Source organism: Ctenocephalides felis, unplaced genomic scaffold (genome assembly GCF_003426905.1).
Source record: "Ctenocephalides felis isolate EL2017-DRISC unplaced genomic scaffold, ASM342690v1 CF-g0.4_SCAFFOLD_00845, whole genome shotgun sequence".
NCBI lineage: Eukaryota > Metazoa > Arthropoda > Insecta > Siphonaptera > Pulicidae > Ctenocephalides > Ctenocephalides felis.
The window spans coordinates 86,384,304-86,403,746 of NW_020536999.1; the positions used below are offsets into that span (position 1 = coordinate 86,384,304).

Sequence of the window (19,443 nt, forward strand, 5' to 3'; positions counted from 1 at the left end):
CGATCTTTAGAACTTTAGCCAAAATTAAAATTAAAGTCTGAATTATTTCTGATATACAAAAAAAATTGAATCAAAATTTCACATCCATTTTTTCTGAGGTATGTCATAATGTTCAGAAACATTCAAAACGTGGAGAAATGTAAAAATTTTGATTTTCGATTTTCGTCCCATTACTATAACTTACCCTACGGGAAGTTAATAAACAATAAATAATAATTATAATAAATCATTTATATACAGAAACGATATTTGATCATCAATGCTTTTACGAAGCCGACTGGTATTATGGAGTGTGGTATTTTACCATATACCATTAGTGAGAGAGCTGGATGGCGCAAGAGTAAATTTAGTAAAAATTATAGACTGCTCGATGTTGCTTTTTGTAGAAGATTTATAAATGCAATTTAATAAATTAAATCACAGTATACAAAACAATCTATATTATCATTGTAACTAGATCATCAATTTCCCATACGAAATAGACCACAACACTGTATTATATTTAATTAGTAACACAATAGATAATTAATAAATATGAAAAAACGAATAGTGTCATAAATAAATAGGCATCAAAGAATTTGAAAAATAGTCAAATTTATGTACTTCTTGTCATGAATTATAATTTAAATTAGTAAAATGTTTTTGTTTCAAATTTTTTTCAAAATTCAGTTTCTATGTTTATTAACTTTCCGTAGGGTAGTTATAGTAATGGACCGAAAATTGAAAATGAAAATCTTTGCATTTCTCGACATTTTGAAGGTTTCTGAACATTTTGGCATACCTCAGAAAAAATGGACGTGTGTGTGTGTGTATGTATGGATACAATTTTTCGTCCACGTTTTCGGGCGCACGGATCAACCGATTTAAATGGTTGAGATGTGCTAATTAGTTTTTGGCAAAGGCAGGTCCAGCAGTTATGGAGATAAAGAGCAAAGAGTGCAGAAAATAGAAATCGAGTTTTTGAGAGATCGGAGCATCCGATTTGAATGATTCAAAAAACATTCAATTCGTAATGACGGGCAGAAGGAGTTATTAGTTTTTGGCAAAGGCGGGTCTAGCGGTTTCTGAGATACAGAGCTAAATGTGCAAAAAATGGCAGTTTTTGAGAGAACTAAGCGTCCGATTTGAATGATTCAAAGAACTTTCTGCTTGTTTTAACAAAATAATTGATTTTGGAAAAAAATTGTATCATTTTTTTTTTTAGTTTTTTTTTGTATATCGAAAATAATTCAGATTTTATTTTTAATTCTGACTAAAGTTCTAATACGAGGTCTGTTCAAAAAGTACCCGGAATTTTCGTTTTTTCAAAAAAATATTTATTTATTCGTCTACATTAATGTGGTCCCCTTCAAAGTAGTCCCCCCCAGATATAATACACTTATGCCAGCGTTTTTTCCAATTTTCGAAGCACCCTTGATATTCACTTTTTGATATGTCCTTGAGCACTCTCAGCGATTTTCTTCAATCGAGGAAAACCGCCGTCCTTTCATGGGTCTCTTCAACTTTGGGAATAGGAAAAAGTCACACGGAGCCATATCTGGTGAATTTTTGCACTTTGCAACACTTTATTTCATTTTTTACGCAAAATTTAATACAAATTCTTTGACTTTTCAATTCTTCCATTGTAAAAATCGCCGAGCTCAGAAAAATACGTCGAACCTTAGCGACTACCACAGACAAAGTAAACAGTGAATATAGCTGAAAATTTCATCATACTTTAGGGGCATGTATACCAACACAATAAAAAAAAAAATTTGACAATCAGACACTCCAGACCCGCGAAATTTAATTATTAGTAATTCCGGGTACTTTTTGAACACACCTCGTATACTTTAAACAAATAATTTTAACTATGCAATTCAGTTTATATAATTCTTATAAATATTAGACAATGTTACAATATTTATAATGATTTATTTGAAAACATTCAGTATTCCTCGAACATTTCGTTACGGTACGGAAAGTTCCAGCAATTTGCCTTAAGGCACAATGCCATACACCCCACTAGTTTAATTATAAAGTCGTAAGTTATTTGCCAAATTAATTCTCACTATATCGATAGATCTTTTTCTATTTTTATTTTTCGCCAGAAAATCGGAATTTCTAATTTCATGTTTAGCCGACAAGTTATTCTGAATAGTTTGAGGCGTTTCTTAAGAATTAGCAGAAAAGTGCACCATCTTTCGTCCCCGTTTTTGCAAAAAATACTGAACCGATTTTAAATATTTAAAAACCTTTCGAAAGGTATCAGTTATAAATTATGCTGATTATAGTTTTTGGCAAATATTGGTCAGGCCGTTCCTTCGTAATAAATTGTTGAAAAAAAATATTGCTAGTTAGCTTTGTATGATGATAAGGTTCGTGTAACCTAAAATATTATAGGCCTAAGAAAAGCGTTTTAATTATAACCATATATATTCCATTCCGTGTTTTATACTATTCACAGTTGATGTCTTCACTTAAAAAAAAATATAATAAAATTTTTTTATACAATTTTTAACTTCCCGCAGGGCAAGTTATAGTAATCGTAAAAAAATCGAAAATCAAAATTTTTATATATCTTTACGTTTCAGAAGTTTCTAAATATTTGGCATACCTTAGAAAAAATGGATGTATGTGCGTGTGTGTGCGTGTGTGTGTGCGGATACACATTTGCGTCGACGATTTCGGGAACACGGATGAAGCGATTTGAATAATTCAAAAAGCATTCGATTCGTATTGATAAGGAGACGTGCTGATTAGTTTTTGGCGAAGGCAGGTCTAGCCGTTCCGAAGATATGGGGCAAAAAGTGCCAAAAACGGTAACTCAGTTTTTAAGAGAACGGAGCGTCCGATTTGAATAATTCAAAAAACATTTTACTTGTATTAACAAGATAAAGAACTGATCAAATTTTCATGAAGGTAGGTCTAGCGGTTTCGGAGATCTAGTAAAAAACGTAAAAAAAATGCCATTTGGCGGTAAAAAATGATCATTAGACATATGCACATCAAATTACCAGATATTTTATAGAGATTTTAACAATAAGTATAAATTTTGTTTACATTCCTATGGGTTCCGTACCAATGCTTATCCATTAGACGGCGTCGCGGCGCTTACGCGCTTCGATATTTCGTCTCTATGCAGTTAAAGCAGTACGATTGCTTTGAAAAAAAGTTCAGAATTTCCAAAATATTTCAAAATACACTTTTTTTTTTAAAAAAAAAGTAAATTTTTGTCAAAAATTTATAGTTTCTCAAAAATCTAATTTTTAAGAGTAATTTTTTTTTTCAAAAATGTTAATCTTTTAAAAAAAATAATTTTTGGTACGGGAAGTTCCAGCAATTTGCCTTAAGGCACGATGCCATGCGCCCCACTAGTTTGTTTATAAAACCAAAATTTGTCCCCAGCCGTCGGTCTATTCGCGCATATAACAAAATGAAAGTTAATGTCGTCGTTTTGGATTCCTTTTCAGTCGAACTTTATAAATTGTTGTAAAATGTCGCGAATTTGTGTGTTTCTGTGCTGTTTTTTGATTGGTGAGTTAAATTAAATCAATAATTATGAAATTATGCAAAATAAATAAATTGTTATTAACAAATGTGAAACGCGGAAATTTTAAAAGAAACAGTCGAATGCAGTTTTCTCTCATTACAGCATGGTAGATAAAATAATTGTTGCAAAAAAACAAACTAGTTGGTATTGGTATTTTGCCTTGAGGCAAGTTACATGAACTTCCCGATATGTGTTAATAATCGACTTAAAAAAAATAAATTAATTCATGAGTGATTAAAAGTATTCCGAGTGGATTTATTACAGATAATTGAAAAGAAAAAAAAACGTTAATTCGGAGTATTTTCTAAAAGCAAATTTTCAAAAATCAACCATTTTTATAATTGAACCAGTTTCCGCAGGATTTTAATGGCTCAGTATGTTCATTAAGACTAAGTACTCTATCAATATACCAAGCAAATCGTCTAATTTTAATTTTAACAAACGTCAAAAAAACTACTCGTTTTCTCAAACTTTGATGAATTTTTAAAATTAAATCATTTGTCGTAAAGCCGTAATATTTCAGTAAGTTCTATAAGACCATGATATACTCGTATATCGCCAAAAGAAGTTCCATTGGCTTAAATTTTTTTTCAACAGTTAATTACAAGAAAACGGCTCGATAGATTTTCACCTAAAACTAATCAGTATCATTCCCAACTAATATCTTTCGAACAGTTTTTGATTTTTTAAAATCGATTCGGTAGTATGAGCTTAAATGTGGACGAAAACTTTAACACTTTTTCCAAATTACAAAGAAACGGCTCGGCCGATCGTCGCACAAAACTTACTCATCGAGATATATCAAATGGATTTTAAATTTCTGAAATCAGTTCAGGCGTTTTTGAGCAAACATCGATGAAAGTTCTAATTTTGATAAATGCCAAAAAAACGATACTAACTTTTGCAAAGTTTGACGAATTTTAAAAATTAAACGACTTGTCGTAGAGCCGAAATATTTTAGTATGATCTAGGAGACCATGATATCTATCACCATAAAAAAAAAATTCATGAAAATTGCCTTTTTTCAAACTTTGGTCACTTTTTTGCTATTTATGAAGAAACGGTGACGCTGATCGTCACACAAAAACGATAGTCCTCCTCATCGAGATACATCGAATGGATTTTAAATTTTTGAAATCGGTCCAGCCGTTTTCGAGAAAACGTCGATTTGCGGCAAAAAATCTGTTCACACACACACTCACACACACACATACGTTTTCGAAATTTGGTCTTATTCGATTCAGAATGGCTTGAAACGTCGAGGAAACATAAAATTAGCGATTCGGATTTTTTTGTAATATCGGATTCAATTTGTAATAACGGGGAGAAGTGGTGATTAGTTTTTAGCAAAGGCAGGTCAATTGGTTTCGGAGATACAGAGCTAAATGTGCAAAAAATGGCAGTTTTTGAGAGAACTAAGCGTCGGATTTGAATGATTCTTGAAAGAACTTTCTGCTTGTTTTAACAAAATAATTGCTTTTCGGGAAAAGATGTTTTGATTCAATTTTTTTAATTTTTTTTTTAACTTCCCGAAGGAGAAGTTTATGTTTTCACATTTTTTTTTGTGTATCAAAAATAATTCAGATTTTAACTGTAATTCTAACTTAAGTTCTAACATACTTTAATAAAATATTTTCAACTTTGCAATTCAGTTTAAATAATTCTTATAAATATTAGACAATGTTACAGTATTTATTTATAATAATCTATTCGAAAATATTTAATATTTCTCGAACATTTCGTCACAAAACGGGAAGTCCCAGCAATTTGTCTTAAGGCACGATGCCATACACACTACTACTTTACCAAACTTTTTTGGTATTCATTAAAACCTTATTAGACCCCTAAAACCGTTTTTTGACTCATGAAATCGTTTTCTGGCCAAATTGGCCAATGCATGGCAAATGTGACCTTTTTGGAACTCACACAAACTAGGGTCATTTTTTAGACCCTCGTGACCTCTTTTTATCCTATTGGATCGTCAAAAAATATATCCTAATACAAGTATTTTTCTTTTAAATTAGGCATTTATCTTCTGAAGAAAAAATGGTTTATTTTAGAAAAATTGAAGAAAAATGTTTAACTACTAAAATGACCATTGTGAAATAGAGATTTGTGGTAGGAGGTTGAAAACTTATGCATTTTTGAATTCCGCATTAAAAAATAAAATAAACAAAAATGATTACAGAATTTTAAAATAAAACAAGTGTTAAGAATGAACAAAACTTGATCAAAAAAATTGTTTGTAAGAATTAAATTTAAGCTTTCTCATGATGTCAAGAAAATCTTAATCTGAAAAACATTCATTGACTACACAAGGAATGAAACATTACTAAAATTACTAAAATTACTTTTAAAAAATAAGGATTTGTGGTAAGAGAGTGAAAATTAAGGGCTGCTGATGTGTTTTATAATTACAAATTATTAAAAAATGAAATAAAAATATATAACAATAAATCAAAAAAAAAATTCAAGGAGGGTCACCCTCACTACTTAGGGGTATAAAAAATAGATGATCAGTTTTCTCAGTGGTTCTGAACGCAAAATTGTTTTTATAAAATTTTCTAACACAATTCATAACACACACACACACACACACACACACATATATATATATATATATATATATATATAATTCTTGTGTACGGGTGTATGATTTGATACTTCTCCTAAACGATTATTCGGATTTTGATAAGTCTTTTTACAGTTTGTCAAAGGAAATTTTTAAGATTCAATAAACGATAAAACTGTAGTAATATTTGTAAAAATAAATGACAAAAATTACAAAAAACCACTTATCATTGTTTGACACTTATCATTGAAAAAATTTGAACTGTCATCTGCTAGAAATGTCAATTCACTTGAAATTTGAATAAAGCTGAATTTATGAGCCTACATAATATTAGAATATAACAAACGAGAAAAATGTAATGTCTATAATATTACTGCCGGAAAGCAACTGGGATGAGCCAGAAATTAAAATAATATAAGATGCAATCAACAGTATATGTTTGGCAGATGAAATTATTTATTTTTATTATTATTATTATTATTAAACTTATGCTTGTCGCATTTTGGTTTACTTTACTAAATTATTTAACAATACAAAAAAAATATTTCTACTTATTAAAAAAATGATTTAGAATTTTGTTTTATGTGTCAAAAATTCATTTGTATTGGATATGGAATATTTAGCAAGTTGATCTTAGATTGAATAGTGCACATATGAACAAGGTTTTACAAATTAATTCATCTAAGATTTGAACTTAAACAACAATCTGTATTAATTCTTATTGGGAAAAATGTACTTTAGAAATTATAATTGCCAAGAAGCAACTAATATATCGTACGAGATTATGAAAATTATAGACTAAATTATTGAAGCAATTATGTTGTATGGTAAAATCAAGTGTGATATTGTTCTTTTACCACAGATACTATTTTTTTTTTGAATTTCTTATGCTGCTTATGCTAAGACCATAAATGAATCACAAAGACAGGACATTTAAGAGGATATTGAAAAGTATATGATAGGATATTAAAAAAAATTGAACTTTTGAATTGTAGATGTGGGCACAGGACAATGTCTGCCGGGTCATCTGCTATATATATATATATATATATATATATATATATTTTTTTTTTTTAAAGCAAATAACATTCCTTTATTCTACTTCTTTCTTATAACGTTCCTGATAAACATGCCTCTCCTTGTTTATAATGAATAAAAATAAAACAAAACAAATTAATTTCAACATATACAACTTCTCACTCATATATACATATATACATATATCAATATGTATATATCTATATATGTATATATGAATCCATAAAAACGCAAAACACAATAACGAATCGAATTCTACTTTCACTGATTCTTCGTCGCGAAAGAACAAGTTCTTTACCTTGTTGACATTTATGGCACGCACACAACCAAATCGAACAAACTTACAAATACAAATACACATTTACACAGTAACACAAATTATTAAATTATTATGTTAATATAAATTAACTTCCCGTAGGGTAAGTTATAGTAATCACAAAAAAATCGAAAATGAAAATTTTTATATATCTTCAGGTTTCAAAGGTTTCTGAACATTTTGGCATACCTAGAAAAAATGAATGCATGTGTGTGTGTGTGTGTTTATGCGTGTGTGTGCGGATACAAATTTTTGTCGACGATTTCGAGAACACCGATCAACCGATTTGAATAATTCAAAAGTCATTCGATCCCTATCAATTGATTAGTTTTTGGCAAAGGCAGGTCTAGCCGTTTCGTAGATACGGGGCAAAAACTACCAAAAGCGGTAACTCACTTTTTACGAGAACGGAGCGTCCGATTTTAATAATTCTCAATTTTACTTGTATTGACAAGATAAAAAACTAATTGAATTTTTGGCAGGTCCAGCGATTATGGACTCCCAATAAAAATAAGTTAAAAAATGCCATTTTAAAAATGTTTATTGGACATATGTACATCAAATTATAAGATATTTTATAGAGATGTGAATAATGTGTACACATTTTGTGTAAATTTTTTTGGGTTCTGTACCAAGATTTTTAATTACGGTACGGGAAGTTCCAGCAATTTGCCTTTAGACACGATGCCATGCACGCCACTAGTTAACTTTCCGTAGGGCAAGTTATAGTAATCGCAAAAAAATCGAAAATGAAAATTTTTATATATCTTTACGTTTCAGAGGTTTCTGAATATTTTGGCATACCTTAGAAAAAATTGATGTATGTGTGTGTGTGTATGTGTGTGCGTGTGTGTATGTGTGTGCGTGTGTGTATGTGTGTGCGTGTGTGTATGTGTGTGCGTGTGTGTATGTGTGTGCGGATACAAATTTTCGTCGACGATTTCGAGAACATGGTTAAACCGATTTGAATCATTCAAGACACATTCAATTCCTATCGATAAGGAGACTTGTTGATTAGTTTTTGGCAAAGGCAGGTCTAGCCGTTCGAAGGTACGGGGCATAAAGAGCCAAACATGGTATTTTATTATTAAGATAACGGAGCGTCCGATTTTAATAATTCAGAAAACATTTTACTTGTATTGATGAAATGAACAACTGATGAAATTTTTGTGAAGGCAGGTCCAGCGTCTCCGGAGTTCCAATAAAAAAGTAAAAAATAATGCCATTTGGCGGTCAAAATTAAACATTAGACATATGTACATCGTATTATCAAATATTTTATAAAGATTATAATAATTAGTACAAATTTTGTGTACATTTGTATAAGTTCCGTACCAATGTTTACAGGTTAGACGACTACGCGGTGCTTAAGCGCTTTGATATTTTGACTCTAAATCAGCTATGCGATGCTTTAAAAAAATGTTCAATATTTAAAAAAAATCAAAACAAAAAAATTAAATATATGCAAAAAATTGTCAAAATTTCTCAAAAATTTAATTTTTTTAAAGTTTTGAAAAAGTTCAAAGCGTTTTTTAAATACAATGTTTGATTTTTGGTACAAAAATTTCAGCAATTTGTCTTAAGGCGCGAAGCCATGCACTACTAGTTTTACTTTTTGAGTCAATTTTTAACTTCCCGTAGGGTAAGTTATTGAAATGGGCCGAAAATCGAAATTGAAAATTTTTACATTTCTCGACGTTTTGAAGGTTTCTGAACATTTTGGCATACTTCAGAAAAAATGGATGCGCGCGTGTATGTGTGTGTGTGTATGTATATCGGGCGTACGGATCAACCGATTTGAATGGTTCAAAAAACATTCGATTCCTATTGATAAGGAGATGTGCTGATTAGTTTTTAGCAAAGGCAGGTTCATCAGTTACGGAGATAAAGAGCAAAGAGTGCAAAAAATAGAAATCGAGTTTTTGAGAGAACGGATCATCCGATTTGAATGATCTAAAAAACATTCAATTAGTAATGATTGGGAGAAGTCGTTAATAGTTTTTGGCAAAGGCAGGCCCAGCCATTTCAAAGATGCAGAGCTAAATGTGCAAAAAATGGCAGTTTTTGAGAGAACTAAGCGTGCGATTTAAATGATTCAAAAATCTTTCTGCTTGCAAAATAATTGATTTTGGAAAACAAAAATTTGTTTAAAAATTTTTTTTTCAAAAAAATTTTATTTTGTATATCGAAAATAATTCTGATTTTTTTTTTAAACTAAAGTTCTAATATACTTTGAACAAAATAATTTCAACTTTGCAATTCAGTTAATATAATTCTTATAAATATTAGGCAATGTTACAATATTTATAATAATCTATTTGAAAACATTTAATATTTCTCGAACATTTCGTTACGGTACGGGAAGTTCCAGCAATTTCCCTTAAGGCACAATGCCATACACACCACTAGTTATTTTTTTTATAATGCGTATATATGAAAAATACATATAACCTTACATTTTCACCTTCCACGATTTTTGTAAGAATTATTATAGCAATTACACAATTTTTCATCTTGATTTCTTTCGGAGAACCTTTATGACTGAATTTCGATTGATGTTTTGAGCTTATATAAAAGCTCAATTTTACATGAAAAATTAATTTCATCAAGGGTTGTACAACTCTTAACAATATTATTTTTTTACAGTATTGTTGATAGATGTCAAACTGGACTCCTGTTACAATTTTTTTTCTGAATATTTAAGATCAATCTTCTTTATTTTATTTTTTCATAGTGCGAGATTAAAAATAATTGTAATTAAATTTTTCAAGGATGCATTCAATTAAATAATTTCAAAAAGTCTAATTACTTATTATTTATCCACATATATATAAAAATAAGTCGGGCTTTCCTTCCTGACGATATAACTCCAAAACGCAAACGCAAACCGATTCCGACAATTTTGCATTCGTTGGAAAGGTCTCGGGCTCCGCAAGGTTTATAGCTAAGAAAATTAGCTATGACATTAGTGAGAATTATCAGAATTATGCTTGGTTAAGTCAACGAGCAATTCTTGCCGCAAAGAATAATGATGTACACGCACTGAATTTCACCATTCAATCAAAAATTGCTGACGATTTGGTGACATACCAATGATTCCGACTGGTCTTCCGTTTGACGATTGTAATTTCTAGTTCGCCTTGCGTTCGCAATGACAAGTCGCAAGGCTAATCGCTTAGTGTTTGCGGGATAAATTTCAAATAGATTATTTAGAAAATAATTGTTTTTCACATGGGCAGTTATACGTTGCCTGTTCACGAGTTGGTAAACCATCCGCTTTGTTTGTGTTAACGTCAGACCAAAAAACAAAAAATGTGGTTTACCAAAGAGCACTTCAATAAAACGAATAATTTGCGGATTCACTTTCATTTACTTAGAGAAGTTCAACTAAAAAACACTTCATTTTTGTAATAGAAATAAATGCATTACTGTTTTGTAATAAAATTAAATTTTTTCTTTTCAAAAATAAAACAAACAAAAAATTCCTTCATCTTACTCACGAAACCATCTGGTGGTAAAACGGAGTTCGTCGGGTTTGCTAGTTACTTATATGTAAGCTTTGATTCCGATAGTTTATTGGTTGTTTACGTAACAGTACTACTAGCTAACGGTGTAAAAAGTGCACAAGTTCAAAGTTGATTACAAGTTTTTTTCTGTGTCTTTGCCGCTGGATAATAGAGTTAAAGTGAATTACCTTGCATTTTTGATCAAATCCATTCCTTGTTTATAGATCACCATTACTCCTCAAACTTCCTCATCCATGTCACCGCGCCAGGTATCTTTTCTTTCAGTTTCCTGTATTTTTTTCGCAAAACTTGTCTAACAACTACATTCCTTACTTCTAATTTTATTTTTCCTTCCAAAACATCTTGCAGAAGACGCTCTTTTCCTAAATATTGAGAAAGTTGGCTAAAGTACCTCTGTCTTCGGAGATCTAACCCACTACTATTATTGTCATTATTATTATTACCATCTAACCATTTTTCTTCTATCCATTTCAGTATTAAATTCGTCCCTGGGCCAAGAAAGGAAGCGCTACCGCTCCGACGAGAACCGATATCGTCCGAGCGATGATGATGACACGGATTCGGCCGAAACGAGCGACCAGTGCCCGGAGCCGAACGGCTACTTCGCTGACGACGAGCAGTGCGACAAGTACTACGCCTGCAAGTGAGAAATATTAAATAAATGTGCAAAAGAAATTATATTTGTCAGTGTAGTTATCGTTTATATGTAAAAATTAGACAATCCAATTTTTATCTTTGGCATGTTTAATGAACTCTATAAAAATGAACAATCTGATTTTTCTCTTATTTGATTGGCAATTTTTCTCTTATTTCATTGGCAAGTTTTCTCTCATTTGATGATATTGAACTATGATTGATGCATGCTAAATTAAACAGTCTGATTCACGAAGTCTTCAAAATTGTCATCTCTTTCTGTCTTCTATTATTTTTCTATCTCGTCACTATATTGATCATGTGGTCCCTTATCATTTCTTTATCTTCTTCTTTATCATTCTTTTTATTTATTACTATATATCTTTCTAATTATTCATTTTGCCCATATTTTTATCTCTCTTCTATCACTAAAATTATATACTTTTCATACATTTATGTTTCTCTATTTTTAATTCTGCCTCGAAATTGCATTATTTCTCTATTTCTCATTATCTCTTTTGTCTTCTATCTTCTATTATTCTTCTTTCTCGTCACTATATTGAACATTTGGTCTCTATTTCTATATTCTTTATCATTCTGTTTATATCTATTACCATCTCTTTCTAATTTTTTATTAATGTCCATATTTCTATCCTTTTTTTATCTATTATTAAAAATCTTTATTTTTCATACAGTTTCTATCTCTCACAATATCTTTAGCACTCATTCTGTGTATAATTATCACTTAATCTCTATGTCTCTATTATGTCTCTATCTATCACTATATATCTTTTCCAAACTGTTATTCTGTCTCTATTTATAACTTTCTTCATCTTTATTTTTTTCTCTAGTTTGCATTATGCCTTCAAATCTCACTACCTCTCTATCGCTCATTATTTCTTTAACGCTCACAATCTCACTCTTCTTCTTCTTTTGTCGCTTATGAATAAATAAATAAATAAATAAATAAATCTCTGTCTCTCTTTAACGTCTCCCTATCTCTTATTTGTAACTCACTATCTCACTTTATCTCTTAATTCTCTTATTTTATGTCTCTTACTCTCACTATCTCACTCTACCCATTCATCATTCTATCATAATCTCTAATTCTCACTATTTCTAATTTTCGCTCTCTGTCACTGTTTCTCTATCGTTCTCTCTTTTCTACTATAACTTTTTAATCTTCTTTTATCTCTATTTCTCACTATGTCTTTCTAATTTTCGCTCTCTATCACTTTTTCACTCTCGCTCTCTCTTTTATACTGTACTATATTAATTTTGTTCTATCTCTATTCCTAACTATGTCTTTTTAATTTTCGCTCTCTAACACTTATTCTCCTTCGCACTCTTTTTTCTACTGCACTTTTTCTTCTTCTATCTCCATTTCTCACTATTTCTTAAATTTTTCATTTTATCACTTTTTCTCTCTCGCTCTCACTTTAATACTGTACTATCTTAATCTCCTTTGATCTCTATTTCTCGCTATGTTTTTCTAATTTTCGCTCTCTATCACTTTTTTTCTCTGGCTCTCTCTTTTAAACGGCACTGTCTTAATCTTCTCCTATCTCTATTTCTCTCTAAGTCATCCTAATTTTCGCTGTCTATCACTTTTTTCTCTCTATCTCTTATACTGTACTATATTTATCTTCTTCTATCTCTCTTTCTTACTATTTCTTCAATTTTTGCATTTTATCGCTTTTTCTCTCTCGCTATAACTTTAATACTGTACTATCTTAATCTCCTTCTATTTCTAATTCTTACTATATCTTTCTAATTTTCGCTCTCTATCACTTTAGCTCTCTCGCTCTCTCTATTTCTCACTAGTGGTCCATTAATCACGTGAGGTTTTTAGAGGGAGGGGGGTTTGACAAAGAAATCATTAAATATCACGTGGGGGTGGGAGAGGTATAGTAAGATATCATGTGTATTTATTTTTTACCTGATTTTTTTTTAAATTCAACTCAATTCAATTTTTTCTAGTAACCAAAAATACACGTAATGTTTGGTGAGGGAGGTGATTTAAATTTCGCCCTTCATCACTTTTTTCCTCTCGCTCTAGAATCTAGATCTATTGCTCAATATGTTTTTCTAATTTTCGCCCTTTATCACTGTTTCTCTCTTGCTCTCTTTTTTATACTGTACTATCTTAATCTCCTTCGATCTCTATTTATCACTTTGTCTTTCTATCACTTTTTCTCTCTCGCTCTCTCTTTTATACTGTACTATCTTAATCTTCTTTTATACTGTACTATCTTAATATCCTTTTATCTCTATTTCTCACTATGTCTTTCTAATTTCGCCCTTTATCACTGTTTCTCTCTTGCTTTCTTTTTACACTGTACTATCTTAATCTCCTTCGATCTCTATTTATCACTTTATCTTACTAATTTTCGCTCTCGATCACTTTTTCTCTCTTGCTCACTCTTTTATACTGTACAATCTTAATCTTCTTTTATCTTAATATCCTTATATCTCTATTTTTCACTATGTCTTTCTAATTTCGTCCTTTATCACCGTTTCTCTCTTGCTCTCTCTTTTATACTGTACTATCTTAATCTTCTTCTATCTCTATTTCTCATTATGTCTTTCCAATTTTCGCTGTCTATCAATTATCTTTCTTGCTCTCTCTTTCACGCTGTACTATCTTAATCTTCTTCTATCTCTATTTCTCACTATGTATTTTAAATTTTTGCTTTCTATCACTTTTTCTCTCTCGCTCTCACTCTTTTATACTGTACCATCTTAATATCCTTCTATATCTATTTCTCACTATGTCTTTATAATTTTCTATATTACTCTTTCTCTCTTGCTCTCTTTTTATACTGTACAATCTTTCAATCTTCTTCTACATCTATTTCGCACTATGTTTTTCTAATTTTCGCTCTCTATCACTTTTCTTTCTCGTACTCTTTTTTGTACTGCACTATCTTAGTCTCTTCTTCTATTTCTATTTCTTACTATGTCGTTATAATTTTCGCTCTCTATCACCTTTTTCCTCACTCTCTCTCTTTTACATATTAACCTTCTTCTATATCTATTTCTAACTATGTCTTTTTAATTTTCGCTCTCTATCACTTTTTCTTCCTCGCTCTCTCTTTTATACTGTACTATCTTAATCTCCTTCGATCTCTATTTCTCACAATGTCTTTCTAATTTTCACTGTCTATCACTTTTATATCTAAATCTATTTCTCACTATGTTATTCCAATTTTCGCTCTTGGCACCTTTTCTCTCTCGCTCTCTCTTTTATACTGTACTATATTAATTTTCTTCTATCTCTATTCCTAACTATGTCTTTTTAATTTTCGCTCTCTATCACATTGTCTCTCTCGCTCTCTCTTTTATGCTGTACTATCTTAATCTCCTTATATCTCTATTTCTCACTATGTCTTTCTAATTTTCACTCTCTATCACTTTCTCTCTCGCTCTCTCTTTAATACTGTATTATCTTAATCTTAATATCCTACGATCTCTATTTTCAACTATGTCTTTCTAATTTTCGCTAACTATCACTTTTTTCTCTCTTTTATACAGTACTATCTTAATACACTTCTATGTCTATTTCTCACTATGACTTTCCAATCTACGCTCTCTGTCACTTGTTTTCTCTGGCTCTCTCTTTCATGCTGTACTCACTATTTGCCACTCTTTCACTCTATCTATTCATCATTCTATCATAATCTCTTTCTCTCTCTATCTCCAACTATGTCTTTTTAATTTTCACTCTTTATCACTTTTTCTCTCTCGCTCTCTCTTTTATACCATACTATCTTAATCTCCTTTTATCACTATTTTTCACTATGTCTTTCTAATTTTCGTTTTTCATCCCTTTTTCTCTCTCGCTTTCTCTTTTATACTGTACTATCTTAATCTTCTTCTATCTCTATTTCTCATTATATCCTTTCAATTTTCGCTCTCTATCACTTTTTCTCTCTCATCTCTCTTTTACACTGTACTAAAATATTAAATTAATATTTAATGCCCATTTATGAGTATACGGAGTTACTGTAGAGCATCATAATGTTAGACAATGTTGTAGATTATTTTATAGTGAATAATTTTGTTGAATATATCATTCATAACAATCGAATGATTTAAATGTTGTGAAAAACATAATGAATAAATGCCCGAATAAGAGGGTGTCCATTAATCACGTGAGCGAGTTTTTAAGTATTTTGGACCCCCCCTTGGTCATACTTGGTGATATTCAAAATTACCCCCTCTCCCGCACCAAACATTACGTAGATTTTTAGTTACGTTAAAAACTAAAATTTTTGAATTTTTTTTGAAAATGTATGAACTATTTAAAAAAAATTAGTTAAAAAATAAAAACACGTGACATCTTACTATATCCCTCCCTCTGATATTTCGTGATTTTTTGTCAAACCCCCCCTCCCCCTAAAAACCTCGTGATTAATCGACGCGCTCTAAGAGCTGCTGTATTTGTTGCAATTCTAATTACACTATTAATTTGTCACTAAGTTCTAATTGAAGAAGATATATTTATTGATTATTTATTACATTTGTTGTTTCGCGGACTTTACTTTTAGAAAAATTAGACCCATCAAACTCTCCGCTCCTCCCTTTTACAAGGATAGCAACTTTCCTGTGTGAAAGCTTAATGCCATGAAGGTAGCTGCCTTCATGGCCAATATAATTAAAAGAAAATACGTCCGAACAGTAGCCACCAATGTCTCCAAATGAGAGCTTTTGATTTTTTTTAATTAATTACTTTCAAATGAGATTTTAAAGTAAACCAAAACGATCTAGGTTATATTGTTGCTATAAAAAGTCGAATATATTTTAATTTTGGACAAATATATCATTTACACCATTCATAATAATCGAATGATTTATAATTTATTAATGTGATGTACATTGGCACATTTGCAAGAATTAAATTTTAATATCCTACACCAATTTTAGATTATTAGCTCAAGAGTTTTCTATTTTAAGTGAGAGTTATAAATTATTTATTTGTGTACAAGTTTTTTTTACATCTCATTTATACTAATCGAATGGTTTATGAACAACATAAACAATAAATACACTCTTAGAGCGATCGGTTTAATTTTCTGTGTTCAATTATAAAAGTATACCAAGTTACTGTAGAACATTATTATAATAGAAAGTATTGCAGATTATTTAATTTTGGATAAATTTTCTTAATCATTCGAATCAAACGTTATAGAAGATATATTACAGTGTGAAACATACATAACTATCAATGTGTGACAAATAATATTCATTGTTTATGAAAAAATGCATAAAAAATAGAATTGTTTTAAATCATTTATGCGGAAAGAGAAACTATGCCTTTCTCCAGATTAATTATTTTAACATTAACCCACTGTACTATTTATACCATAAAAGCATGATAGAAACTATTAACCAATTGCGCTAAAAATATTAACTGGCTAACTGTAATGGCATCGTGCCTTAAGGCAAATCGCTAGAACTTCCAAATGTTTGAGGAATATTAAAGCAATTGTTTTGTCAACACAAGCAGTTTTCTGCACTTTTTTTGATTGGTGCACTTCTGATTTTTTTATATTGTTTATTTGTGGGCTTTCTGTACACGTACATTAATCATATACATTTTATAATTAATATTTACACTTTTATTTTATTTGCTTGTATATAATTGTATAGTGCACCATATATCCTTATTTGTCAATGATGTCATAAAATTGGTTGGAGAAAGATTTTTTGCCTTACTATCTCCCTCCATAGTTCTTTTTCTAACCTTTTCCCATTTTTTGCACTCAATAATGTCTTACTCAGCATCCGCCCTAGTCGCTCCACCCAAGCAATAGCAATTAGGATCGGTATTGATTACTTCTGATTTCATTAATATTATTATTATTTTTATTATATTATTCTATTTTCCATTGTTTTTATGACTTCAAAGAGAGAATGCCATAACTGAGAAACTTTGTCCAGACGGAATGGTTTTCAATGACTACGATCCAAATGTCGAAAAGTGTGATCTGCCTTTTAACATTGACTGCTCTACCAGATCTAAACTACGTAAGTATAATGTATATTGTCAGCCCACCATGAAGTTAATTACGATTCCATTCGTCCATTTCCTTTTCCAGAGGAGCCCCAGCCAACCCTGCACTGCAGGCGTGCCAACGGTTACTTTGAGCATGAAAACCCAAATGTTTGCGACAAGTTCTATTTTTGTGTTGATGGAAAGTTTAATGCCATCACTTGTCCAGCTGGCCTGGTATACAACGAGAAGACTGGTATCTGCACTTGGCCTGATGAAGCCAAGAAGTCGGGATGCTTGGCCAAAGGTGAGATACGACATAGTTAACTCTTTGCCCTTACCTTTCTTATAGTTCTTTCGTGGATTTATTGGACAACGATCAGAACTTGAAGGTCCTATAAGCGGTTGTAAAGATTTTAGTTAACAACATTCATTTTAGAAGACAATCCAACAGTTGGCCTGCCTCTATCTGGTGAATTGGATATTTCAATGTTTGCTGTTCTGGTGAACTTTAAGAAGAAAGGAATATTTTCACTTGGAAACACATTGCTATCCATATTTTCAAATGATGTCAATGCTTCTTGGCATCAACCTGTTCGAAGCGGGTACCGAACCAGGAACTTCTGATTCAAAATCCTGACCTCACTTTTAGAACTAGTAGATGTTTTATACTTTAAGTTATAAAATACTATGTTCTGTTTCGTTTTCTTTCAGATGTTTTTGCATTCTCCTGTCCTGCTGTAGCCGAAGCAGAAGCTGGTAAACATCCTCGTTATGCAGATCCATCAGACTGTCAATTCTTTTATGTCTGCATCAATGGACAAACACCAAGAAGGTAAAACCAGTAGTCATCAATATATTTTTTATAAATGTATTTTAATATTTTTGAATTTCTTCTAGGTCAGGGTGCAAATTAGGACAAGCTTTCGATGAACGTACAAACAGATGTGAATGGGCCAGAACTGTACCAAGATGGTAAGACAATGTGCCTATTGAAAGCAACTTCCAACGAAGTGAAGGGATGAAATTTCTTTTTTTTTTATTTCTGAATATCTATCTTCCTTTCTTTATCTTTTTCGACTATCTATCTTTTTTTGTGTCACACTGATTGTCTTGTTTTTGATTATTTACCAAGGTTCACATTAATCACTTGTACGATGTTAATGAACCATTTTTATTTTTAAATATTTTGTATTAAAAATATAAGACTATCACGTGCTCACTAGACATCGACTACACATTATAAAGTTTCACTTCTTCCTTCTTGTATTATTAATAAATAATTATCCTTTACCCTTGTTCTAATTTAGCAAAGACTGGTACAAAGATCGTCTGACCGATGCGGAATTAGAAGCTCTAGAAAATCCAGATGCAGCAGCTCCAGCAGTGGCTCCAAAACAGAAAGGTCCTGGTTCGACCAGGAATAAAAATAAGGATAATTTAGAAGTAACCGAGGAACAGCAGCAGAGCACTAGGAAGAATTTGTTCAATAATAGCAACAGGAGGAGACAACAGACAAGGGGACAAAGAAGGACCACTACGACTACAACAACTACAGCAGCACCTGCTGAAGAAATTATTGAGTACGAGTATGAAGAAGTAGAGGAGTAAATGATGAGATATAAAGTGAATTAATTTAATTATTTTACATTTTGGTTCATTGTCCACATCGTTGTCCTAAATTGAAAGTTACAGAAACATTCTTCATAATTTTTTAGATATGCGGTTATTTATGGGCGCTCCTGTTTTTCAAAAAGTCTAGGAACTGGGATTAAAAACAAAATTGCGATCACAGATTAATTTTTGTTGAGCAATAATTTATTAATTTTA

The 19,443-nt window shown here is 31.0% G+C and overlaps 1 protein-coding gene across 1 annotated transcript; it reads left to right on the top strand.

Annotated features, from left to right (window-relative positions):
• Nucleotides 1–285: 285 nt before the first annotated feature.
• On the top strand, nucleotides 286–19,228 carry LOC113391270 (protein obstructor-E). Its single transcript, XM_026627214.1, has 7 exons — nucleotides 286–340; nucleotides 11,391–11,628; nucleotides 17,530–17,648; nucleotides 17,720–17,920; nucleotides 18,328–18,448; nucleotides 18,514–18,588; nucleotides 18,924–19,228. The coding sequence occupies exons 1-7, from the start codon at nucleotides 286–288 to the stop codon at nucleotides 19,222–19,224; spliced, it is 1,110 nt and encodes a 369-aa protein (XP_026482999.1). The 3' UTR covers nucleotides 19,225–19,228.
• The last annotated feature ends 215 nt before the right edge of the window (nucleotides 19,229–19,443 follow it).

What these genes read in the sequence shown, in the direction of transcription:
- LOC113391270 (XM_026627214.1), top strand. Translation starts at nt 286, where the DNA reads ATGGAGTGTGGTATTTTACCATATACCATTAGTGAGAGAGCTGGATGG. An exon ending in GAGAGCTGGATGGCGCAAGA is followed by an intron (nt 341 to 11,390) that starts GTAAATTTAGTA and finishes CTGTCTTCGGAG; the next exon opens with ATCTAACCCACTACTATTAT. An exon ending in CTCTACCAGATCTAAACTAC is followed by an intron (nt 17,649 to 17,719) that starts GTAAGTATAATG and finishes TTCCTTTTCCAG; the next exon opens with AGGAGCCCCAGCCAACCCTG.